The 25,191-nt window shown below is 51.3% G+C and overlaps 1 protein-coding gene across 6 annotated transcripts in view; it reads left to right on the top strand.

Moving 5' to 3' along the window:
- TTC39A (tetratricopeptide repeat domain 39A) overlaps nt 1-24,337 on the top strand; it is a 58,440-nt gene extending 34,103 nt beyond the window's left edge. For 4 of the 6 annotated variants that reach the window (XM_011926252.1, XM_011926250.1, XM_011926254.1 and 1 more), the window contains 14 exons: nt 231-298; nt 2,211-2,275; nt 5,419-5,518; nt 6,258-6,323; nt 8,231-8,339; nt 8,835-8,902; nt 8,993-9,052; nt 9,670-9,831; nt 15,156-15,247; nt 16,803-16,923; nt 20,967-21,078; nt 21,473-21,587; nt 22,642-22,758; nt 23,315-24,337. In XM_011926252.1, coding sequence (XP_011781642.1) covers nt 231-298; nt 2,211-2,275; nt 5,419-5,518; nt 6,258-6,323; nt 8,231-8,339; nt 8,835-8,902; nt 8,993-9,052; nt 9,670-9,831; nt 15,156-15,247; nt 16,803-16,923; nt 20,967-21,078; nt 21,473-21,587; nt 22,642-22,758; nt 23,315-23,438 — 1,379 coding nt within the window. In that variant the 3' untranslated portion in view covers nt 23,439-24,337. Of the gene's footprint in view, nt 1-230; nt 299-2,210; nt 2,276-5,418; nt 5,519-6,257; nt 6,324-8,230; nt 8,340-8,834; nt 8,903-8,992; nt 9,053-9,669; nt 9,832-13,385; nt 13,568-15,155; nt 15,248-16,802; nt 16,924-20,966; nt 21,079-21,472; nt 21,588-22,641; nt 22,759-23,314 lie in introns of those variants that run through there. The other 2 variants (XM_011926255.1, XM_011926256.1) reach the window with 2 other exon arrangements.
- The last annotated feature ends 854 nt before the right edge of the window (nt 24,338-25,191 follow it).

The raw sequence follows: 25,191 nt of genomic DNA, 5'->3' as shown, positions 1-25,191 counted from the left end.
CCTACAGTGGTGCTTGGAGAACAGTACTAGGCGACCTTCTGGGGGAGGGTGTGAGCTAGCTTCTAGGGACAGTGACGAACACTCTGAAGCACTGGGTAACGAGGTAGGGGACAGGAGAGGTGCTGACATAGGTTCCCTTTGCTTTTGGGAAAGTGGGGGTGTGAGGATTCGTCCCAGGCCTCCTGATTAGAGTCCCAGGAGGCCACGGGGCTTTGGTTTTCTCCCCACAGAGGAAATCCACGCTGAGGTCTGCTATGCAGAGTGCCTGCTGCAGCGAGCAGCCCTGACCTTCCTGCAGGTAGGGACCCCCACTTGTACAAGGAGGCTGGGATTTCAGAAGATCAATTTCCACATCCAACCACAACCCATCCCCTAGAGCAACTGTGACCCATCCTCCATAGCAACCGCGACCCATCCCCTGTAGCAATCGTGACCCATCCCCTGTAGCAATCGTGACCCATCCTTCACACTCTTGCCCCTGGCAGGTCTCAAAGGGAAGTGATGGGCATCACCTCCTCACACCCCGAGCACATGTGCTTCCACTGTTACTGGGATGCTATTTCCACTGTGTGGCTGCTGCATTTCCTGTTAAGGGTCCTGTGGGGGTGATAGGCATTGTCTCAAAGCCTGCTTTCCATGTGATTCATTCAACAAGCTCTGTAGCACCTGTGATGTACCAGACTTTTTGCACAGTACAGGTATGTAGTTTCTACATACCTTACACACATTACAGTTTGTTTTTGCTAATATTTATATTTGTTATTTAATCTTCACCACAGAGGCCTGTGAAGGGGAGACTTAGAGGAGAGGGGTCACTTTCCCAAGGTCACATGATTAGCAAATGATGTGCAGGGATTTTAACCTAGGTCTGATGAAGTTGGAGCCCAGGTCTCACCACACAGTGGGAATGATGAGAATGATCACTGCATGCTTTTGCCTGAAAGCCTGGGTTATAATGAGAACATATCATCATTATATATGTGTATTTAGCAGAAGAGGGACATTTTAGTGTTGGGGTGCTGGTTCATTTCATAGCTTTTTTTTCTATCTTTTTGACCTGGGGAGATTAGAATTGGATTAATCCTAATCCTTGCTTTAGGATTCACTGTAATGATTGCACCATAAACGACATTTTGTTTTGTTTGTTTATTACATTTTTACAAATAATGAACACCCATCAACACCACACCCAACTGGAGGACAGAACACTGGCAATGACTGTCCTCAGCCTGGGGACTTCTCCTCACCCTGTCCATGCACCCAACAGGGGAATCACTACCTAGAGAGTTATGTTTATTGTCCCCTACCCTTTTTTTTTTTTTTTTGAGACGGAGTCTTGCTCTGTCACCCAAGCTGGAGTGCAGTGGTGTGATCTCAGCTCACTGTAACCTCCGCCTCCTGGGTTCAAGCAATTCTCCCGCCTCAGCCTCTGGCTAATTTTTGTATTTTTGTATTTTTAGTAGAGATGGAGTTTCACCACGTTGGCCAGGCTGGTCTCGAACTCCTGATCTCAAGTGATGCGCCCACCTCGGCCCTACCCTATTTTTTTAAAAAAAATAGCTTTCTCAGCTTTGTACTCACGTCTGAACAGCATATTGTGATGTTTCATTTGCTTTTGAGCTTCCTAAGTGATGTGGGTCTTGCTTTCTTCACCTGGCTTTATGTGACTGTGTGTTATTCCCTTGCCTGAACACACCGCAGTTTGTTTATCTGTCCTTCTGCTGGTGGCCATTTGGGCTGTTTCTGTTTCTTGGGTATCATGAACTTCCACAACCCTTGTCCATCCGTCTTCCGTTGGGTGTAAACAGTGAATAGAGCTGCTGGCGGCTGTAGGCAACGGAGCTTTACATTTATAAATGTGATAAAGACCTGCTTGTTGTAAAAACCACACACAATCCAAAAACAAGCATCCCGTTCTCCTTTCTCGCAGTCCCTCCACCTAGAGGGAGATACTGTTAACCACTGGGCGTGGCCCCTCCAGGCCTCTCTCCAAGCACAGAGTACGTGTACCTGGGAGGCTGGTCCAACCCTGGGCATTTTAGAGGTTTTGTTGAGCCAAAGAGCAGGGAGGCCTGGTTTGGCTGATCTCTGACCTCATCCCCCAAGGGTTCCTCACAGGGAGGGGCAGTCAGGCCCAGAGCCTTGCATGATCCCTCTCAGCCTACGGCTGCCCACCTGGGCCGGGCGGTCAGCATCTTTTCCTCCTGCAGGATGAGAACATGGTGAGCTTCATCAAAGGTGGCATCAAAGTTCGAAACAGCTACCAGACTTACAAGTGAGTGGGGCTGGCCATCTGCTTGTGGAGACTCTGGGTCACAGCCTCTGCTGTGCTGTCCACCTCAGGCGGCTTTGTGGGAGGAGAAGAGTACTAACCAAGGCCAGAACCTAGACTGTTGATGCAAGCCAATTTCCATGCCCTTAGGACCTCGGTCTCCTGGAATCATATTCCCCTGGCTTTCTGGCTGTGTCTCTTCCCTTTGTCCCTTGAGTGCTTACTCCCTGCCTGACCCTCTGCTGGGGAAAATAAGACACAGATTCTGCACAGGGTGGTCTGGTGGGGGCAGGGAGGTAGCCACAGGAACAGCCATTTTGGGAACAGCAGCAGAACTCCCACAGATCTGTTAAGGCCCAGTCCAAATGCCACTTTCCCCATGAAGGCTTCTTTAACTCTAGTACACAGGAAAGGTACACACACACACACATGCATACACACACACACACGCGCGCGCGCGCATGGACACGCTCTCTGCAGGCCAAAATCACTTCCATGCTATCTCTGGATCCCTGACATTCAAACTAGCCCAGGCCCAGGCCGTGTTTATGAATGAAGATTCAGTCCGGAGCATTTTTACCCAACATGGCTCCATAATCCCTCATCTATGGTTCCCACAGCAACAAAAGCTCTGAAAATCCAGTCCCCCACTCACCAAGTGTTGCATTAAAACTTATTTCCATTAAAAGTTTATTTGAGGCCGGACATGGTGGCTCAAGCCTGTAATCACGGCACTTTGGGAGGCTGAGGCAGGCGGATCACCTGTGGTCAGGAGTTCGAGACCAGCCTGTCCAACCTGGTGAAACCCTGTCTCTACTAAAAATACAAAAATTCGGTGGGCATGGTGGCAGGCGCCTGTAATCCCAGCTACTCGGGAGGCTGAGGCAGGAGAATCACTTGAACCCGGGACGCGAAGGTTGCAGTGAACTGATATGCCACTGCACTCCAGCCTGGGTGACAGAGCGAGATATCATCTCAAAAACAAAAACAAGGGGGGTGGGGGCAAGAGATTTAAAGAGAGTAGATAAGGTTTGAAATATGCAGAGGATTATGGAGAAATCACTATGGAAACAGCACAAGAGTGACTGGCAGTACGGAGAAGCCCAGCTGAAGCTGGTAAAGATAAATTTACAGCAACACCAATCTTACTACACCTGCTCAGTAGTCCACATGCACCACAGAGAAGGCAGATAATTTACTTCATGCTTTTTCCATCAGGCAGGAGAGACAGAAAAATCACATGGCAAAGGGGGCTAAGGATAGACATGAAGCTGTAGACCAAAAGACAGGGGAATAAAGTTTTACTTTTACAGGAAGAAAATAATTCATGGTGAGGGATATTGGGAATAGTTGCGTAATAATGGAAATGTAGTTAATACCACTGAATTGTACACTTAAAATTGGTTAAGATATTAAATTTCATGATATGTATATTTATCACAGTAAAAAAAAATTGAAAAAAAGAGGAAAAGTAAAAAAGTCTTTTTTTTTTTTTTTTTTGAGATGGAGTCTTGCGCTGTCACCCAGGCTGGAGTGCAGTGGCACAGTCTCAGCTCCCGGCAGCCTCTGCCTCCCGGGTTCAAGCGATTCTTCGCCTCAGCCTCCCGAATAGCTGGGACTACAGATGTGCGCCACCCTGTCTGGCTAATTTTTTGTATTTTTAGTAGAGATGGGGTTTCACCACATTGGCCAGGCTGGTCCCAAACTCCTGACCTCAGGTGATCTGCCTGCCTCGGCCTCCCAAAGTGCTGGGATTACAGGTGTGAGCTACGGCGCCTGGCCTATTTATCATTTTTATCTCCCCCATTTAATGTAGCTGCTTCCCTGCAGGGATATTGTGAACTTGTTACAAGGTATTGCTAGGGTATAATGTACCATATAGCATGTGGACATCACGTTACCTTGGGGGCCTATGCTAGAAGTTTTCTAGAAAAACCAGACAAGTGCTCTGGCCCCAGCCTCCCTACCAGCTGCCAGAATGATGTCGCCAAAGCACACACCTTGTCAGGCCATCCCTTGCCAACTCCCAAGGCTCCTCTTGCTCTTAAAAGAAGCCCTGGGTTATTGCTGAGTCCTTCCTGGGAGCTCACCCCTGCCCTGCTTGCCACATCTCCCACTTCACTCTGCCTTAGGTCCTTGAGCCTTCCCCCAGTTCTTCAAATATGCCAAGGTGGTTCCTACCTCAGGGCCTTTGGACGTGCTGTTCTCTTTGTCAGAAACACTTTCTGCACTGAGCTTTCTGTACCAGATTTCAGCTCAAATGTCACCTCCTCAGAGAAGCCTTTCCTATCCCCAGACTAGGTCAGGTCCAAGGATTCTTCTCCTTGGAGCCTGCTATCACCCTCATAGTGATTTAATGGGGGGAGGGAGGGTCTGTCCCTTAAAGTGAGAATGCTGTGGGGGCAATGGCTTGGTGGCTTTGGTCCCTGCTGTCTTCCAGTGCCTGGCACAGAGAAGCCTCAAGCTTGCTAAATGAAAGACTTCAAAATGTTGTCAGCCCAGGAAGGAGGCAGACACATTGTTAAAGCCTCTGTCCTGCCCCAGGTGGCTGGGCTAGGGGCTCTGTGCAGTTGGTAACCAGGAGTAATAGAGTTGAATTCCAACCAGGAGACTCCAGGAAGACTTCCTGAAGGAGGAGGTGTTTGGGCTAGCCCAGTGGTTTTCAGCTAGGGGTGAAGTCCCCCTCTGAGACATTTGGCGGTGTCTGGAGACATTCTGGTTGTCCAGCTGGGGAGAGGATGCGACTGGCATCTGGTGCTTAGGGACTGTGGATGCTGCTAAAATCCTAAGATGCCCAGAACAGCTCCCCTGCCACCCCCAGCAGCAAAGAATTATCCATCCCAAAATGTGAGCAGTGCAGAGGCTGAGAAAACCTCTTTTAGACAGGATGTGGAGTACGAACAAATGTCCAGAAGCTGCCCATGGCAGAGTGTGCCAGGGCCCATACGGCTGAAATTCAGGGGTGAGGAGTGTGTTACCATGGTGGGAGATGGGGTTCGAAATTCCTCAAATATCAGTTCTCAGGATCACCAGAACTGTATGAATCCACCACCAGGGAGTTTACCTGAGGCCCAGCTGGAAGGGGTCCCAGCCCCTACCCCCCACCCCCAGCAGTGGCTGAAACAGGACTTGGCATCTCTCTGCAGGGAGCTGGACAGCCTTGTCCAGTCCTCACAATACTGCAAGGGTGAGAACCACCCGCACTTTGAAGGAGGAGTGAAGCTCGGTGTGGGGGCCTTCAACCTGGTGAGTGCTCCTCCCCCATTTCCACAGTGCCTGGCTCGAGCTGTCTCCCCTTCTGTCCCTGACTCGTGTGGTCACTGCCAAGTGCGCCTGCACCTGACTGTGTGCTGGGCACCGGGATCCAGAGATGACCAGATGTGTGGCCAGCCTTCAGGGACTCACAGCTGGGGTGGGGGTGGAGTGGGCGCTGGAGCCAGCTCCAGAGTCCATCAGTGCATTTCTTCCCAAGTCAGGCCAGTAGCTTGAAATCCACTATGGTGGAGCCTTCACAGTGCCCGACCATGGCACACATAATAAATCAGGGCTTTCTCTGCCCTAGAGAGCTGCTGGTTAAACATTTACCAGTGGCAGGGAAGGAGAAAGTCCTGAAACCAGCTGATGACTTAGAGGGGACAGAGAACTAAGTCTTCCTCCTGCATGGAGTGGGGGAAGGTTTCCTACGGGAGGGAGTGAGCATCAGTGCTGGCTCCTGAAGGATTCCTAGGAGTTTCCCAGCTGAGGAGGGGCTTTCAGGCAGAGGGATCAGGAAGTCTGGGAAAACTGTGCCTGATCAGGGGAGGAGGAGCTTCCCAGGGAAGATTTTAGCCTCGGGAACCTAGGTGGCCAGAGGCCTTTCCAAAGTTAGAGGGGTGGCCCTCTCCTCTCCAGGTAAAGCCTGTTAAAGAGCAAGCCTTGGGACAGTGGGGGTGGCCCCTGCGCCCTCTGGGTACCTTCACATGCTTGATTGCCTCCTTTCTCGCAGACATTGTCCATGCTTCCTACTAGGATCCTGAGGCTGCTGGAGTTCGTGGGGTTTTCAGGAAACAAGGTAACCACCTGCCTAACCTGCTCAGCCCCAAAACTGGGGCTGGGCTGGACAGGGTGGGGCTGACAGGCCGCCGCAGGGCCTAGGTGCCCGTCCTGGCTCAGCCCCTCTCATTGTATGACCCTGGACAATGCCCAGACCTCCCTGGGCCTCAGTCTTCTCTCCAGGCGCGTGGGGCTAGTGATCTCTGCCTGGCCCTCCTAGGGTGCAGAGGCTCTGGGTGGGTGAGGGTGGGTGTGAAGGGCAGCTCCATCAGTGGCCCAGGATCACACGTTCTCTGAGCCTGACAGGTGTCAGGGCTGGTCCCTCTTTCTGTAGATACTGCCTCACTTCAAGACTTTGAGCAAGTCCTTCCCTCAAGGACCATTTTCTGGTGCTACCACTTCATCCAGCAGATGCCTGAGGGAGGCCCTACTGGGCATCAGACCTTGAGGAGGAACCAGAGAACTCAAGCACCCAGAGACTTTACTGAGGGCAAGAACCTGAGTACCAACCCCAGGTTGAAGGCAGCAGATCAGGGAGGGCTTCCTGGTGGAGGAGGCATGGTGTGGTAGAAGGAGCATTGGCCTGGAAGTTAGGATCTCTGGGTCAGTCCAGCCTCATCCTCTTTTCTCTGTGACTCTGAGCAAGTCCCTACCTTCTCTGAGCCTCTTTTTAGTAAAATAAGGACCTTGTTATGGACCAGATAAGTGTTTCTCAAATGTGCACTGACCCTTACTGATATTTGCCACAAGCACGGACCTCTCTATTATAATGTATATATTACTTTTCTCAAAAGTGACTCATGACTTTTTCTGAAATTGATTCAAAGGAAACATCTCTACACAAACCTCCATATTATTTGGCATGATAAGAACCTAATCATAAAAATAAATACCACAAGGGCCCAGCCATCTTTTGGAAAGCCCAGCTAGACTGTGTGGTGGGTCCGGGTTCAGCCAGGGCTGCCTCTTTCTGAGAAAGGGGGCTTAGGGTGAGAGAGTTCAAACCCCGCGAGCAAAGGACTGGGGATTTCTCCAGATCTATCCTTTGGCACCACCAAAGGATAGAAAGATAACTGAGAAGGGAAAATGCTCACCGTGACTCAGTGTTTCCTGGCGCCTGCCCACGGACCCCTGAAATCTTAGCTGCCCTCTGCTGTCTGAGCTTTGGAAAACATTGGCTAGAGGCCGTGAAGGTCTCTTTCAGTTTTGTTTCCTTAAGAAAGCACATGGGTCATGAGTAGGACTTCAGGATGATGAAGGCAGGGCCCAGAGGTGAGGCAGTGTGGCCTGGCCAGGCGGGTTGCGGGACCTACTGTGCCAGCCTGGGCTTCCTCTTTATCTCGAAGGCAGGGGAGCCATGGAGGGTTTGAGGCAGGAGTGAGGCAGGTCAGATTTGTGTTTTAGAAAGAACGAGAATGCTCTGGAGGACAGAACGGGGCAGAGACTGCAGGCAGGGAAACAAGGTGGGGGGTCTGCCCCCAGCCCCTCCCCAGCCAGGCTCTGGAGTCTTCTCCCCCAGGAAGCCTTCCCAGGCCCCACCTGTTCCCTGAGCCCATGGCTGGGATCATCCACCTCCGTGTCTCTCATGCTCCCAGCCAGACCTGGGTTGCTAGGGCCCTCAATACCCATCGCAGGGCAGCCGAGCCGGTGACTACAGAGAGGGTAAGGAAGGGGCTGTGGAGAAGGTGGGGGACACCTGAGACCCGCCAAGCCTTTGTCCTGGCCTTGGCAGCCATGTTCCCTTCCCCCAGGAATGCGCTGGGGCACTGAGGGGCAGCCCCTTGCTCAGGGCCACACAGCTGACCCGGCCTCCAGGGTTCCAGCGCTCTTCCTCCCCTTTGCCGGCAGCACTGCCCACACAGCTGTCCAGCCGCCCTCAGGCCCCTGCCCTCTCTGGGAGCCTCACCCACCCTCCCGTCCCCTCAGGACTATGGGCTGCTGCAGCTGGAGGAGGGCGCGTCAGGACACAGCTTCCGCGCTGTGCTGTGTGTCATGCTCCTGCTGTGCTACCACACCTTCCTCACCTTTGTGCTTGGTAGGTGCCCCTGGGGTTTGGTCGTTTCCACCGGGGCAGGAGAATGAGGGGCTACAGACCCTGCTCATGCCCCTGCGGCTAGGGATGGGGTACTGAAACCAGAAACAGAGCCACATCCACTGTCCCGGGGACTGGCCTGCTGACGCCCACTGCCTCACAGTGTGACTAGGTTCCAGCCTCAGTTTTCTCATCTGTGAAATGGGGGGGGGTGCCCACCCTGTGGAGTGTGTGAAGACACTGTGTACAGCACCTTATGGTTCTGGGCACAGCCTTGGTGGACACAGGCTCCTGGTTATCGAGCCCTGTGAAGTGCTTGGGGTGATATCTGCACTGCCTTATATAATCCTCCTGTCACCCTAGGGACAGGGAGAATTATCATCCCCATTTCACAGAGGGGGAAGGGGAGACCCCGGGAAGCCCCTACTGGGTTGCTGGCAGGATCACAGGAGCCAGAGGTGGTGACATGTTCTGTGTCTCCCCCACCACCTCCTCCAGGTACTGGGAACGTCAACATCGAGGAGGCTGAGAAGCTCTTGAAGCCCTACCTTAACCGGTACCCTAAGGTGAGCCCCATGTGCTGCCCGGTACCCCCAGCCCACAAACACCCACAGACCCCCACGGACCCACACGGACTTGCATGTGTGTCATTGCAGGGCGCCATCTTCCTGTTCTTCGCAGGGCGGATTGAAGTCATTAAAGGCAACATTGATGCAGTGAGTGATGGGGGTCCAGGCCGGGGCTGGGGATCCCTCAGGCTCTCCCAGGCCAGCAGTAAGTCAGGCACATGTGACATACTCAGTGACAGGACAGACTGGGAGGGGGTCCCCAAGAGAGAACCAACCAGAGAGCAGGAGAGGGAGAGGCCCTTCTGACAGAGCAGCCTGGGAAGACAGCGAGGACGAGGCATTTGTGGTGCCTGGGATTTTGACTGGGAGATACAGAACTGCAGCATTGCAGTGGAGGGAGGTGCGGGGAGGTGCTTGAGGGAGGCAGAGGTTAGGAAAGCCCATCTGTTTAGGGCATGGCGATTAGGCTGGAGTCTGGTACTTCCCCTCCATTATAGCTCTGTCCTGTTCTTTCAATTTGTTACAAAAAACCAGAGTCCCAGACAGGGGCTGTATTTGGGCCCAAGGTCATGTAAGACTTAGGAGGTAAAACCAGGACTGGAGGCCAGATCTCCTGGCTCCTGGGGCCCCACCTGAGCCTAGCACAGGGTTGGACCACCATGACCTGGAGAGGCCCAGTCTGCTGTGGTGTTGGGAGGTGTGGAGGATGCAGAGGGGTTGGGGCTGGGTGGGCACCCGTCAGGCTGACCAGAAGGTGCCTGCAGGCCATCCGGCGTTTCGAGGAGTGCTGTGAGGCCCAGCAGCACTGGAAGCAGTTCCACCACATGTGCTACTGGGAGCTGATGTGGTGCTTCACCTACAAGGGCCAGTGGAAGATGTCCTACTTCTACGCCGACCTGCTCAGCAAGGAGAACTGCTGGTCCAAGGTGGGCTAATGCCACGTGTTAGGAGCATTGGGTGAACAGGGCTGACTGTGTGCCTCCAGACCAGGGCCAAATCCCTAACTAAACACAGATGTCTCAGCTGAAATCTAAACATAACCTTAAATTCTAATAGGACTCAGGCTTGGAAGGAACTAAAGACCACAAGAGAAACTTCTGAACCACAGTGTGTCACAAAGAGACGTCTAGTCACAAAGGACAGAAACATGGCTCCCTCTGTCCAACAGAACTGTCTCTATGGTAGAAATGTTCTACTTATGCACTGCCCACATATGGTAGTCACCAGTCACATGTACACAGTGAGCACATGAAATATGCCTAGTGCAGCTGGGAAACTGATTGTTTTCAGTTTTATTTAATTTAATTAACTAAATGTTAAATTTAAATAGCCATGTAGGGCTAGTGGCCACTATATTGGACTATGCAGTTCCAAAACACAAAAGGCTCATATAACTGAACATTCTTGGCACATCCGACTTCAGGTAGGGCTGGATCCAGGAATTCAAATGAAATGTCTGGCTTGGTCTTTCCATCTGTGACTGTGCTCTATCCTGTGACATCTTTGTTTCTGTGACATCTTTGCAGGAAGCTTTTCTCCATGTGACAGGCAAGGTGGCCATGGGCTGCTTCTACTCACATCCTCCCCTTGATTTCAACCAGAGTCCCACAATTCAGCCTCACTGGTCTGACTTGTCACATGCCAATGCCTGGAACAGAGGGGTGGGAAGATTCTTCATGGGCTGAGAGTAGGAGAGGGGCGGTTCCAAAGAAGAAAATGATGCACCCAGAAATAGTGGAGGGATTAACAAGATGCCATATAGATGCTTGCCTACCAAAGAAGACATTTATCACGGTAAGTATTGAAATAAGTGTTAGCTTGTACCATCATAGTAATGATAGTGCAGAAATTGGAACCAAGAGTCTTAGAACCACCTAGCTCAGCAAAGTCTAATCTGTTATTTCTAAATACACAGGACATGTGTCTTCATGGCTTCATCCCCTGCCCATAGCAGACATTGCTAATCAATCCTCTGCCATGAGCCTGGCTGTGACCTTAGATACCTTCCCTGCAAAGCTCCAGGCAGCTGTTAGAACTGACCCGCATTGGCACCTGTTAGGAGACCTGTCATCTGCATCTGGTCCCTCCCCCTCCTCCACATGGAGGTCTCTTTTCAGTAGCCCTGCCTGGGGACCAAGCTGAAGGAGAATTCTCTGGGTCTGGGGCAGGTGGGGCTAGGGAAGGGAACAGGCTTCTACTGAGCTCTCAGTGTGTGTCTGGCACCTGTCATGTCCTCCACACCACACCCGGTGAGGAGAAGTTATTATCTCCATTGGGCACATGAGGGCCACTGACGCTAAGCAAGGACTGTGACTTTCCCACCCACATGGCTGTTGGTGACAGACACTGGATTTGAGGACAGTCCTGTGTGACTTAGAGGCCTTTGCTTCTCTCTTGGTCCTAGAGTCCTCCCGAGGAGTCAAGGCTTGCCCTGAACCCACCCTGCTGTTGAAGGTGCTTCCTCAGGCCCAGCTCCCATGGCCCCCACACCCCCTCCTACTCCCAACAAGGACAAAGCCTCAGGGAACCTTTTTTCTTTTTTGAGAGATAGGGTCTTGCTATGTTGATCAGGCTGGTCTTGAACTCCTGGGCCCAAGCAATCTTCCCATCCCTGCCTCCTGAAGTGCTGGGACTCTGGGCCTTAGGGAACGTTTTTGAACTGAAAGTGACTCTTGAAGCCTTTCTGTAGAGTGAGGTGGGTGGCTGGGGCTAACCACATGGGGAAAGGGAGACCTGGTCGGGGCACACAGCTGCTATATAGAGGAACGGAAGGTGGGCCAGGCCTCCCAGCTGTCAGGAAGTCTGGCTCAGTTCCCAGCCCGCTGGGGTGGCCAGTCCCGCTCTCTCTGCAACACTCTCCTCATGAGGACTTCCTGTGAAAAACGGGGGTTGTAACACTCTTGAGTTCTGGGGCCCCACCCATTTCTAATCTCCAGAACTTGGCCACCGCAGACTCACCAACTTATAGTCCTGGGGCCTGGGCCTCTGGCCATTGCCATAGGCACCACCCGCTCTGCGCAGGCAGCGCCCCTTTCTGCCAGGATCCTCCGAGGTCAGCTGCTGGGTCTGACCCGCAGACCCTGACTGAGTGATGGATGAACAGAGTACGCAGACACAGGCTTGCCTGTCAGCAGATAGGGGACCCTTGCCAGAGTCAGCAGCAGCCCCCATAAGCCGGCCATGCTTGCATTTATTTAGTACAGATGTAATGACAAAGGCCTAAAGCAAACTTCATTTTTGGGTAATTAACATTGTGTCCCCCGCCCCACCCCTGGAGAGAGCAGTCCTCTGCTCGGATGATTAAAGGCCAGATTCCGAGGCCTAAGTAAACTAACTTATCTAGATCAATTCCCTTCTTGTTATCTACTCTGAGAGAACTCAGCTGTCTTCAGCCATAGCCTTTCCGAAGCTTTTGCAAAACCTCCCAGCCTTCCAAGAAGGTTTGCTGCTTTATATAATTTTTCCAACCCTGACCTATCTCCTACAGTCAGGCCTGTGGAGGCCTTTGTGTTTCCCCCAGTGCTGGCAGCCTGGAGGCTTAGATGGCCAGAAACAAGGCGGTGACAGTGGCATGCTCAGGGCTTGGGAAACCCAAGGAGCTAAAGGCATCCTCGGGCAACCCAAGAGGACAGGAAGGCTTCTAAGGAGAGACCTCTGAGGTGGGTCTCGGAGAGGAAGGATTTAGGGAGGCAGAGTGGAGGAAGTGAGAGGACACCCCAAGCCGAGAGGGCGGCAGGACCAAAGGCTTAGAAGCCAGGGCACTGCGGAGGGGCTCTGTGCCATGGGGTGAAGAGTTTGCACAGCAGAAGAGCAGGGGGCCTGTATCAGGGGAGACAGCTGCTCTTTTCCCCCAGTGTGGCCGCTGTACATCTCTGGGGGAGAGCTGGGGCGTCCACAACTCTCAGTCACAGCCTCCATCCTAACCCTGCTGGTGTCTGTCGGCAGGAGGGAAGGCTCTTGGAGGTGAGCCTGGTGGAGAAGGGATAATGGCATCCCAGGCCGAGGAACAGCACGGGCAGAGGCCCCAGGAGAGTTTAAGGAGTGTAGGGGAGGAAATGGCAGAAGATGAGCCAGAAAAGGAAAGGTTAGGGCTGGAGGATGTGAGTGGCTGTTTGGGCTTTATCTAGCAGTAGGGGAGCCCTTGGCAGGCTTGTGGCTTAGATAGGTGCTTTAGGAAGCCCACCAGCAGTTGCTGGGCCATCCCCACTTGACAGGTCCTGTTCTAGGCCGGGAAATACAAGAGTGAGCAGGAAAAGACGCCCTCTCAAGGCTCACATCCTAGTGTGGAGAGAGACAAGAAACACAGATGTGCAATATAACATGATGTCTGGTTCCAGTAAGTGCAGTGAAGAACAAGCGAGGCCGGGCGCAGGGAGTGACGGGAGGGGCTCCTTTGTAAGGGGAGGTCAGGGGAGGCCTGTCTCAGAGGACAGCAGAATGGAGCGCAGGAGCAGCGCATGGCAGTCGCAAAGCAGGCCGTTTGGGCAGAGGGAGCTGTGTAGGGCAGGGCAGGAGTGTGTTTGATGTGTCCTGGGAACAGCCCGGAGGCCATCCTATGGCTAGAGTGCAGCAGGTGTCGGGGAAACAGGAGGAGATGTCTCCTGAGTGTGATGGGATACAACCAGATTTCCAGAAGGGACGGACGTGAGCTGACTTAAAAAGGTCAGCGCGCGAAATGGCTTGTAGGTGACAGGAGTGGGAGCAGGGAGACAGGAGACAATGTGTACCAGGACAGCAGAAAGACATCCCGGGTAGCCTGGAACAGGGAGACGGTGTGGAGATGGTGGCAGCGCGATAATGAGAGCCGTAGGGCAAGGCCAGCAGGATCCTAGAATGAGACGGGAGGTAAAGTCACTGGGACTTGGTGCCTCCACATCAGGGGCAGGGGAAAGGGAGAGGACAAGGACGACCCGGGAGGTTAAAGATGGGACCGGGGCCAGGCGCAGTGGCTCATGCCTGTAATCCCAGCACTTTGGGAGGCTGAGGCGGGCGGATAGCTTGGTGTCAGGAGTTTGAAACCAGCCTGGCCAGCATGGTGAAACCCTGTCTCTACTAAAAAATACAAAAATTGCCAGGCATGGTGGTGCATGCTTGTAGTCCCAGCTACAAGCCGGGAGGCGGAGGTTGCAGTGAGCCGAGATCGCGCCATTGCATTCCAGCCTCAGCCAGGGCGACAGAGCAAGACCATCTAAAAAAAAAAAAAAAAAAGATGGGACCGGGAACAGGTTTCAGGGAGGGAGACTCTTCCCACAAAGACCAGCTTTTCCTCATGTGGTAAAGGGCGGGCTGAGGCCCCGGCATGGGTGGGGCTGCCAGGTGGAGACCGCTTTCCGCCTGCTCTAGGCAGGACTCCCGGATGTCCGGCGCCCTTTCCTCTCCACCCTTTCTTAGCCAAGAGGCAAGAGCTGTGGTTCGGGACTTGGCCACCTGAGGGCAGCACAGAGCCAGGCTCCTGTCTCGGGACTTCTGAGGAAGGGGCGTGGCGTGCAGGGAGAACTGGGTAGGGTAGGGGGTTCTCCCGCAGCGCCACGGTTTCACTGTCAGGGCTGGCTGTGCATCTAGTGGGCAAGGCTGTGGGGTCGATTCCCGGCTCTGCCTCAGTGTCTCTGGGGTCCCAGGAAGCAGAGGTAGGCTACGGACTCCTTTCTGGCATTGGCTTTGGGATCAAGCGAGGTGCTGGATTTGATGTTCCTGGCACACACAGCAAGGCAGTTAGTTCTACCAGAGTGGCCCGAACTGAGCAGACCCAGGCCCTGCTCACGTTTCTGGCTCAAGCCTCTTTTTTTTTTTTACAGCCCGTGCTTCATCCTCCTATTGATAATCCACACACATCCTGTCGCCTCCAGGCTTTGCTCAGCCCCTTCCCCTTGGCTGAAGGCCCTGTCTGGGGCCTCAGGGAATTTCCCCATTGCCCTTCAGGGGCCCACTCTGAAGGTGTTGCTTCCCAGAAACCCCGATTGAGCCCCTGTCCTTGTGTCTCTGCCGCAGCCTCAGCCTGTCCTACCCATTACTAGTTGCATGGATTCTTCTTGCCACTGCTTCAAGTGGAGAAGAAGGTGGCTGCTTTGACATGGGTTGTCCTGGATTCCGGTCTTCAAGTTGCTTCAACGTCTTACCTTCGTTTTTCCCCTGGGGCTTGGAGACAACACGAGCTCCTATGCTGGGCCACGTGAGGTCGGTCTGCAGATTCCAGCCGGGCTGGGGCTGGAGGAGGGCTGCTCACACCTGGCTGTTGCTCTGTCTCACACAGGCCACCTACATTTACATGAAGGCCGCCTACCTCAGCATGTTTGGTAAGGAGGAGTACAAGCCATTCGGGGACGACGAAGTGGAATTGTTTAGGTGGGTCTCACCATCGTGCTCCCGCTGTGTGGGCCGCTATGGACAGATCAGCCAGGCTATCCTGAGCTGTGGGCACTGCGGAGGGAGGAGTGGGGTGACTCCCTGCCCCCACCCCAGGACTGACACACCTGCGTGTCCTCCCCTCCCATTGCCACCCCATGCGGCTGCTACTGGTGGTTGGAGCCCTTTGAATTTCTTCAGAGGCTTTCTTTCACAGAAATGGTTTTGTCAATATCATCTCCCTCCAAGTCTCTTTCATGTGGGCAGGAGGACAGATATGGCCACCAAGGTCCAGGGAGGGAAGGTCTTTCACTCTGCTGAGTTAACCTGAGACACTCAGAGAAGCACAGTGGAGAGCTGAGAGTCGAAATCGAACAAACAGGAGTAAACCCAGCCTCTGCTTGTTCTTAGCTGTGTCACCTGGGACAACTTCGGCATCTGTAAAATGGGAACAACAACCTCCACCTCGCAGCACTGTTTTGCAAATCAACTAGATAATAAATGTAAAGAGCTTGGCAGAGAACTAGGAGCCTAGAAGCCGCCCACTAAGTGGTGGCTGTTTTCATTCTTCCTGTACCACCGAATTTGCTTTCTGTGAAGCATCTTTGGAGCAGAGCTCAGCCTTGGCAGGTGGAGGATGGAGCTTAGAGCCTTCCTCCAGTCTTGGTGAGGTTGACCCCAATTTGCAGACCTGGAAGTGGGTATAATATGGGCCTCCTAGGCTACTGCTGTCACAATAATAGGGCATTTATCACTTCCAGATTGTCTGCTACTACAGCAGATTCTATGTCCGCCTCTCAGATGACTCTTCCAGAAAGCCTAGGAGGGCAGGTGTCATTACCTCCATTTTAGAGATGAGGAAATGAAGGCCAAGACAGGTTCTACAGTGAATAAGCAAAGGAAGAGTTTGGGGAGGACCTCACACCCACATCCAGCTGTTTCCTGTGCCTAAATGGCTCAGGCCTGAGGTCACAGCCACACCCAGTGACTGTGGCAGAAATAGGAGGAGGGTGGGATGGAGCTGGGTGGGTGAGGCCCCAGATGTGGAGGCGTGCCTGGTGGCATACCGCATTTTGCTCTGCCCTTGGAAACAGCTGAGAAGGCCAGAACTCGCGAGGCAAGAGTTAATTAAGGATTTGAGCTGTTTGGTGTTGGATAGGTCCCACTCTTTCTCTGAGTGTTGGTCTCTCCTGTGAAATTGGGATTAAACTTCTCTTGAGTCCTCCCCAGAAATGGGGCCTGGGAGTGGAGGCGATAACTAGGAGGCAGGGCTGGCCCAGGGGTGTTTGGCACACTGGCACCTCTGCCAGCTGGCGGGGAGGAACCCCTTGCCCAGCCATAGAAAGTGACCAGGTCTTGGGGCAGGGTCTCTAAAATAAGACCATAGCCGCAGGCTATTTCAGATCTAGAAGGCTCTTTAGAGTCCAACACTGTCATTGTACGGATGGGGAAACTGAGGCCCAGAGAGGGGCCAAGCATAGCTGGGTAGGCTGGGGACCCTCCGCCCTCTCCTACTCTTTTTCATCGTCTCCCACCCTCCCCATCTCTTTCGCAGAGCTGTGCCAGGCCTGAAGCTCAAGATTGCTGGGAAATCTCTACCCACAGAGAAGTTTGCCATCCGGAAGTCCCGGCGCTACCTCTCCTCCAACCCTGTCTCGCTGCCAGTGCCTGCTCTGGTGGGTAGGGGGTCTGGACTGGCACTGCCCTCCGGGTATAGGATTGTGGGGATTCGCTGAGAGCCATAGCTAGGGGGAAGTGGATGAGGAGAAAGACCTTCATGCCTCAGGGGCCTGGGGAGGGTTTCCCAATTCACCTGCGAGTCTGACCCAGCCTCTACCCCTTAGAAAGAGATGGTCCACTGGGGCTGGGAGTGGAGAGACAGGCAGGCTGCAGATAAGAGGCAGAGAGGGTCGCCCTCCTGGACAGATAGCCCCATGTCACTGTGCCCAGGCAGAGGCATTACCCGGCTGCCTGTGATCCCAGCCTGACTGCTCCAGTCTTGTCACAATGATTTTCATTGTTTTCACGGTCCCCTTCACTGGGCCAGCGTCTTCACGTTATATTCAACTCTGAACTCACATAATAGCCAACATTGTTATTGAGCACTTGCTCTGTTCAAGGCTGCCCACACCCATTGCCTGTTGCTTCATTTGAGCCTCACATCAACCCTCTGAGTAGGCGCTGCTGGTATCTCCATTTTACAGATGGGGGTAACAAGACCTAACAGATCAGTAGAAAGATCAAATAACTTGCCCAGGTCACACAGCTGGTGAGTTGGAGTCAGAATTTGAACTCAGCAGTCTAGGCCCACAGCCCATATTCTGAGCCATGGTTGTGATGCTAATTCTATGCACGATTTGAGTAGGCATCCGATAAAGTTCCAGCTTGCTAAGAGTCCTTGTTATTCAGGTAGTAAGGGAGCCGGAAAAGTAGAAGGAAGCCCGCTTGAGAGACCTTTTTTTGGTCCTGGCTGTACTGTTCATTAACTGAATAGCCTTAGGTCGGTTCCCTCTTCCCCTTATGTAAAATGGGTGTAACAATAGATTCCTTTCCCATTTCACAGAGCAGTTATGAGCATGAATGAGAAAAATGTGTTAAATACTTTATCAGTTGAAAAGGTCAATATTTGGCAGGACGCGATGGCTCACGCCTGTAATCCCAGCACTTTGGGAGGCCGAGGCGGGCGGATCATGAGGTCAGGAGATCGAGACCATCCTGGCTAACTCGGTGAAACCCTGTCTCTACTAAAAACACAAAAAATTAGCCAGGTGTGGTGGCGGGCGTCTGTAGTCCCAGCTTCTTGGGAGGCTGAGGCAGGAGAATGGTGTGAACCCAGGAGGCGGAGCTTGCAGTGAGCCATGCCACTGCACTCCAGCCTGGGCGACAGAGTAAGACTCTGTCTCAAAAAAAAGGTCAATATTTCTATAGTTTGATTCAGCACTTACAACCTGAGTATTTCTAAAGTTTTAAAATATTTTATGGTTTAAAATATACAATAGGCCAGGCGTGGTGGCTCACGCCTGTAATCCCAGCACTTTGGGAGGCAGAGGCAGGCGGATCACCTGAGATCGGGAGTTTGAGACCAGCCTGACCAACATGGAGAAACCCCGTCTCTACTGCAAATACAAAATTAGCCGGTCGTGGTGGTGCATGCCTATAATCCCAGTTACTCGGGAGGCTGAGGCAGGAGAATCTCTTGAATCCAAGAGGTGGAGGTTGCCGAGATTGTGCCATTGCACTCCAGCCTGGGCAACAAGAGTGAAACTCCGTCTCAAAAAAAAAAAAAAAAAAAAAAAATCCAGTAAAGCTATTGTTATCAAGTGGAGCAGAAGGATATTGTAGGAAGGGCAAGGGAAGCAACTATACCAAAAACTTAGGGGAGAATTTCCCAAACTGTAATCTGCAAAATACTGTTTATGCATTAAATGATTTCATTTGGGAAAGACTGGCCTAAATACAGTTTATATACTATAGACTTTCTTGGAGTCTTATATATTAATCTAAGAAGAAGCTTAAAGGTATGTTTTCTCTCTAACTTACTAGGCCACAGAATCATTTTTAATTTTAATTTTTATTTATTTGGGGGGAAGGGAAGAATCCTTTTTTAAAAAATGAAACATTTGCTGGCCGGGTGTGGTGGTTCATGCCTGTAATCCCAGAACTTTGGGAGGCCAAGGTAGGTGGATCATTTGAGAGCAGGAGTTCAAGACCAGCCTGGCCAACATGGTGAAACCCCATCTTTACAAAAAATTCAAAAATTAGTGGGGCGTGGTGTCATGCATCTGTAGTCCCTGTTCCTCAGGAGGCTGAGGTGGGAGGATAGCTTGAGCCCAGGAGGTCAAGGCTGCTGTGAGCTCTGATAGTGCCACTGCACTCCAGCCTGGGTGACAGAGTGAGACCTTGTCTCTAAAATAAAATAAAATTAAACATTTGCTAACTTGGAACCAGAGAACAATTTGAGAAATACTGGTCTAAACTGAAATTCCCTTCCTAGAACATAATAACAAGAACCACAACAATAATGTCTTTCTAGAACTTTATGGCTACAAAGTGTTTTCACATCCATTACCTGGTTTGATAGGTTAGGAAATGTGCATTTAAGCAAACACAGGTACTATGAATGAAAGTTTAAATTAGTATTATTATTTTATTTTATTTATTTTTAAATATTTTAGAGGTGGGGTCTCACTGTGTCATATAGGCTGGAGTGTAGTGGTGATATCATAGCTCACTGCAGCCTCAAACTCCTGGGCTCAAAGGATCTTCTCATGTCAGCCTCCTAACTACAGGCATGCACCCATGCTCAGCTACTATTTTTATTTTTTTGTAGAGACAGTATCTTACTGTGTTGCCCAAGGTGGTGGTGAAGTCCAGGGCTCAAGAGATCCTCTCACCTCAGCCTCCCAAAGTGCTGGGATTACAGGCATGAGCCACCATGTTCAGCCTAATTTAGTATTCTGAGCTTCCTGGCAGTCAAGGCAAAAACAAACAAAGAAAAGGAACCAGTAGCCTGACAAAGACAAGGTGAAAATAATTTTTTTTTTTTTTTTTGAGACAGCGTCTCACTCTGTCACCCAGGCTAGAATGCAGTGGGGTGATCATAGCTCACTGCAGCTTAGATTTCTTGGGCTCCAGCGATCCTCCCACCTAAGCCTCCCAAGTAGCTGGGACCCCAGGCTTGCACCACCATGCCTGGCTAATTTTTTTTTTTTTTTTAGTGGAGATGGGGTTTTGCCATGTTGCCCAGGCTGGTCTTGAACTCCTGAGCTCAAGTGATCGTGATCCACCTGCCTAAGCCTCCCAAAGTGCTGCTGGGATTACAGGTGTGAGCCACCATATCTGGCCCCAAGATTTTTTTTTTTTTTTTTAGACGGTGTCTGTCACCCAGGCTGGAGTGCAATGGTGCCATCTCGGCTCACTGCAACCACCGCCTCCTGGATTCAAGCAATTCTCCTGTCTCAGCCTCCCGAGTAGCTGGGATTACAGGTGTGTGCCACCACACCCGGCTAGTTTTTGTATTTTTAGTAGAGATGGAGTTTCACCATGTTGGCCAGGCTGGTCTCGAACTCCTGACCTCAGGTGATCCACTCACCTTGGCCTCCCAAAGTGCTGGGATTACAGGCGTGAGCCACTGTGCCTAGCCCCCCAAAATTTTTTTAATTAAAAAAAGAATCTAAGAAAAAGAAGAAAAGGAATCAGATGTGTTTTAAGAGTCTCAGTGATGGTAACTTCATCCTAAAGGAAATGGAATATGAGTGTCATTATTTAGCCCGTTGCTTTGGGAGAATAGGAGTAGGAGAGAAGGTGACATAGCCTTAAATTCTGTTGTCCTGAAATGTGTGTATGGAGCATGGCCTGGTCCTCAAAGGACAGAAAGTGGCCCCAGAGAGGTTGGGAGAAAGGACATAATAGCACTCAGGGAGGGCATGAGCAGAAAAATAGCTGGAAAACTTTGGCAGCTATGAGCAGCACAGTACGGATATTGGTCCATCTTACATCTTCACTGGGGTAAGGTGAGAGCTCAGTATGAAATCAATGCTAAGGCTCCCATAACCCCCTCAGGCCCACAGCTTCACAGGCTGACTGAGACCTGTTATGGATGATTAGAGCTAGAAGGGCCTTTAGGGAACCTCTGATCTGAACTGCCCATTTTGTAGATGGGAAAACTGAGGCCCCATTAGGAAAGAAGCCTGGGACTGACTTGCCCTCCTGCCTTCAGGAAATGATGTACATCTGGAACGGCTACGCTGTGATTGGGAAGCAGCCGACACTCACGGATGGGATGCTTGAGATCATCACCAAGGCGGAAGAGATGCTGGAGAAAGGCCCAGGTGACTTCCCTCAGGCCCTTGAGCCTGCCAGGCTAGGTCAGGTCTTTACAGCTGAAGGTTCCCTTTGCCAAAAATGTCCTTCCCCCGTTCCCTACCTCGGCAATTCTCCTTTCTTTCTCTAGACTGCGCTCCTCCAAGCAGCTGTTCCTTGTCCCCCTGGTAGGGTCAAAGCCTCTGGGCTCCCACAGCCATGGGGCTTCCTTCAGTCCTGACCTCACTGTATTGTCATTGTCTCAGTATTTGCCTTTCCTTCTCAGATGTGACCTCCCCTGAGGACAGGGAGCATGTCTGATTTACCTGTGTCCCTTTGACCTAGCACAGAGTAGGGGGCTCTATAAGTAACTGCTGCAGAAATGAACAAGTCTGTCTTTTTCCCTCACATCCCTATTTTCAGAGAACGAGTACTCAGTGGATGACGAGTGCTTGGTGAAATTGTTGAAAGGCCTGTGTCTGAAATACCTGGGCCGTGTCCGGGAGGCCGAGGAGAATTTTAGGAGTATCTCTGCCAAGTAAGTGCCTCTGCAGCTGCTCCTGCTGGGTCTGAGTCTCCCGGGTAGAATATTCAGGGCTTCTCCATCCTCATGCCCACTGCAGTGGCTGACCCTAGCCAACCCCCGCTCACCACACAGGTACTAAACTAGTGTCCACTCTTGCCAGGATTTGTGCCGGGACCTGTACAGATAATTCAGACCTAGCCTCCCAGTGCCACCAAATTGCGTGACTACAGGAGCACATCCACGTTGTTTTGAGCGAATAGTGTGCCCTGGAGTTTGTAATTCAGCGACTCTGTCCTTGCCCTCGGGGAGGGCAGTGTGACAGATGGCAAGCTGTAGGCAGGCCAACCAAGGCTTGTCAGGGCCATGCTAGAGGAAAGCAGAGAGGACAGCAGGTGCCCGAGGAGGGACCTAAACTTCATGGGAGGTACTAGGAAACGCTTTCCAAGGCTGACGTTGAAACTGGGAAGTTCATCAGGCGGAGAAGGCAAGGGAGGACAGGTTTGAGGTGGAGTAGGGACAGCATGCACCAGTGCATGGACACAGGAAAGACACCTGAGGCGGGGTGATGGCGATGGGGTCTTTACCTGCCTGGGTGAAGTCATAGAGAGAAAAGATTGAAGATGAAATAAGGAGGGATAGAATGAGAAGGGCCTGGATGTTTTGTTCACAAGGCTAAATTGTATTCCAAAGAAGAGAGCCAGAAAGGGTACCGGGCAAGGAAGACTTGGGGTTTAAAAGGATATCTCCAGGGCAGCATGGAGGTCGGGTCAGAGGGGATAGGTCAGAGACAGGAGACTTTTCAGTTCAATAAACCATTCAACCTGGAGAAAGGGAGGTCGGGACTTAGGTGGCGGTGGATTAAGGACATGGAGGGAGCCATAAGTTGTCAGGGAGCTGGAGCCCAGGGTTACGCACACAGGATGGGAAGCCTTTGCTGTGGATCCCAGCCTTTCTATGGCTTGGTAGTGGGAACCTCCCAGAATTGGAGTTCAGGTTAGGAAATCCTCACATGCAGTTTGGGAAAGGCTCAGGAGGAGGAACCTGAGCCATGTCTTCTGTTCTGCAGTGAAAAGAAGATTAAATATGACCACTACTTGATCCCAAACGCCCTGCTGGAGCTGGCCCTGCTGTTTATGGAGCAAGGCAGAAACGAAGAGGCCATCAAACTCTTAGAATCTGCCAAGTAAGCCTTGGGTAACCTCAGTCTGTCCTTTGCTCCCTCTGAACTCAGCTCAGGAGCTGGCTGGGGACAGAGTTGCCCAGACAGCAGTGAGTGGAGTTGCTAGCAAGGCCAGTCTGGCAGTCTAGAGGGCGGACCTGTGTCCCTCTTAATCCAGCTCTCACCTGTCATAGGAAGACTTCTTTCTTAATGTATGAATGGGCAGTTAGACTCCCAGAGGCAGGAAGTAAGTTCCCGAGGTCACATCAGAAGCCAGCTGCATGGCTGTGTGAGGACCCATGACTCCTGCCTTCCAGGGTAGAGGTCTATTCCCTAAAACCACCCCTTCAAGCTTAGGAACCCAGGAGGACCAGGAGTGGTTCCAGTGGGCATGATACCAGGGGTGAGGGGCCACAAACGCTTCTGGTTAACTCTCCATTGGGCAGGCTCAACTCTCTCGGGACCCAGGAATTTCTCTACAGTCCTTCCTTTGTTGGCAGGGCTCACACAGCTCCAACAGGAGGAAAAGCATCTCTGGGAGCAAGCAGCCTCATGTGTCTGATTCTCTGCTCAATTCCAGGCAAAACTACAAGAATTACTCCATGGAGTCAAGGACACACTTTCGAATCCAGGCAGCCACACTCCAAGCCAAGTCTTCCCTAGAGAACAGCAGCAGATCCATGGTCTCTTCAGTGTCCTTGTAGCTTTGTGCAGCAGTTCTGGGCTGGAAGACAAACAGACAGCTGGACAGAGCTCCTGGAAACGTTTCAAAAGATCTCCTCCCCCTGCCCTGCCCTGCCTTTGGGCTCCACCAGCGCTCCAGTTGGATGGCACGACATGGGTATCCGTGCAGAAGCCAAGCTGGCATTTTCACCAGTGTGGCCAAGGGCCTTTGCCAAGGGCAGAGCAGGTGGAGCCCTCTGCCTGCCTATCACACATACGGGTACTTGCTTTTCACTGTGATGTTTAAGAGAATGTATGAACAGTTTACATTTTCCTTAGAAATACATTGATGGGATCACAGTTGGCTTTAAAAACCAACAACCACCAACCACCTGTAAGTCTTTGTCTTCACCTATTATCATCTGGAGGTAAATCTCTTTATATGATGATGCCAAAGGGCAAATTGCTTTTCAAATTCAGCAAGTTCTCAACTTGTGTGACTGAAGGGCCTTCAGAGGACCTGAGGAGTGCCTGGGAGAGGCTGAGCCTCAGGTTTCAATGCTTCTGGGGTTGGGCACGAGGATGCACACAGACATCCACTACTTTACTACTCACACGTCATTTCACTCCTTTTGTAAATTTCCAATTTAAAAATCAAGCATGTCTTTTTAGTGAGATAAAATCTGAGCTCTTGTGTAGAAAAATCCATCTCCACCAGTAAGAAATGCCATGGCTTGATGGAAGAGCTGTGTGGCCCTTTCTTTGCCAAAGCCAGGAATTTTGGGGGGCAGGAGGAGGTTCTCAGAATCCAGTCTGTATCTTTGCTGTATGCCAAACTGAAACCACTGGGAATAATTTATGAAAGATAAAAATCTTCTGTACTTCACTGCAAGGTACATTTACTTACTGACAGCATTTTTCTTAGAACTGTTATTCTTGACCTGTTGTGTATGTGTTAGATTCTTCAGTTAAGAGACAAGAGACATTTAAGTGATAAAATTTATGCCCTTAAGGGATCGTGCATCATATATTTCAATAAAATATGTGTTGCATGAATCCTTAGGCTGGGCAGAAAGTCTTAATCGGAAACCACACGGCCTATGTATGTTTTATTTAGACCACACAATGTTTTAAACTTTTTGAATAAGTTACCAGCATTCACAAATGGGGAGATTTCACAAACGAATCTGGTTCCTGGCCTGTAATTTAAAAAAAAAAAAAAAAAAGATCTGGCAACATTGAGTCTCATTCCCATGAGGCAACAATCAGCTAGAGCTAAGTCGAGGCTACTTTAAACACGTCTGTTACCTTTCTGGCCCCTAAAAGCATCTGAATTTGCAACCTCTGGGATTGTTAAAGTGAGAACTCAGATTCAATGACCAACACCAGGTTTTACCCTTCACTTTCTAATGTCAGCACACTTCAACCTAACCATTTCCCTGTAGGGAAAATCATGCACCCAGTAAAAATATTCATCTGTGAAAACGTTATTCCCCAAATGCATGAATGCAATTTCTATAAGAGAAAAACCAGTTAAACTTTCCAATCTTCCAGCATTGCTGTATTTAACAAACACAGTATCTTCCAAGGGGCTGGGTTAATATATAAAGATTCAGTTGGTTGGTCACGATGGCTCACTCCTGTAATCCCAGCACTTTGGGAGGCCGAGGCGGGTAGATCACAATGTGAGGAGATCGAAACCATCCTGGCCAATATGGTGAAACCCCGTCTCTACTAAAAATTACAAAAAAAATCAGCTGGGCATGGTGGCGCATGCCTGTAGTCCCAGCTACT

Source organism: Colobus angolensis, unplaced genomic scaffold (assembly GCF_000951035.1).
Source record: "Colobus angolensis palliatus isolate OR3802 unplaced genomic scaffold, Cang.pa_1.0 Scaffold68, whole genome shotgun sequence".
Classification (NCBI taxonomy): domain Eukaryota; kingdom Metazoa; phylum Chordata; class Mammalia; order Primates; family Cercopithecidae; genus Colobus; species Colobus angolensis.
The sequence above is the reverse complement of the archived record's forward strand: the minus strand, read 5'-3'. Positions and strand labels throughout refer to the sequence as shown.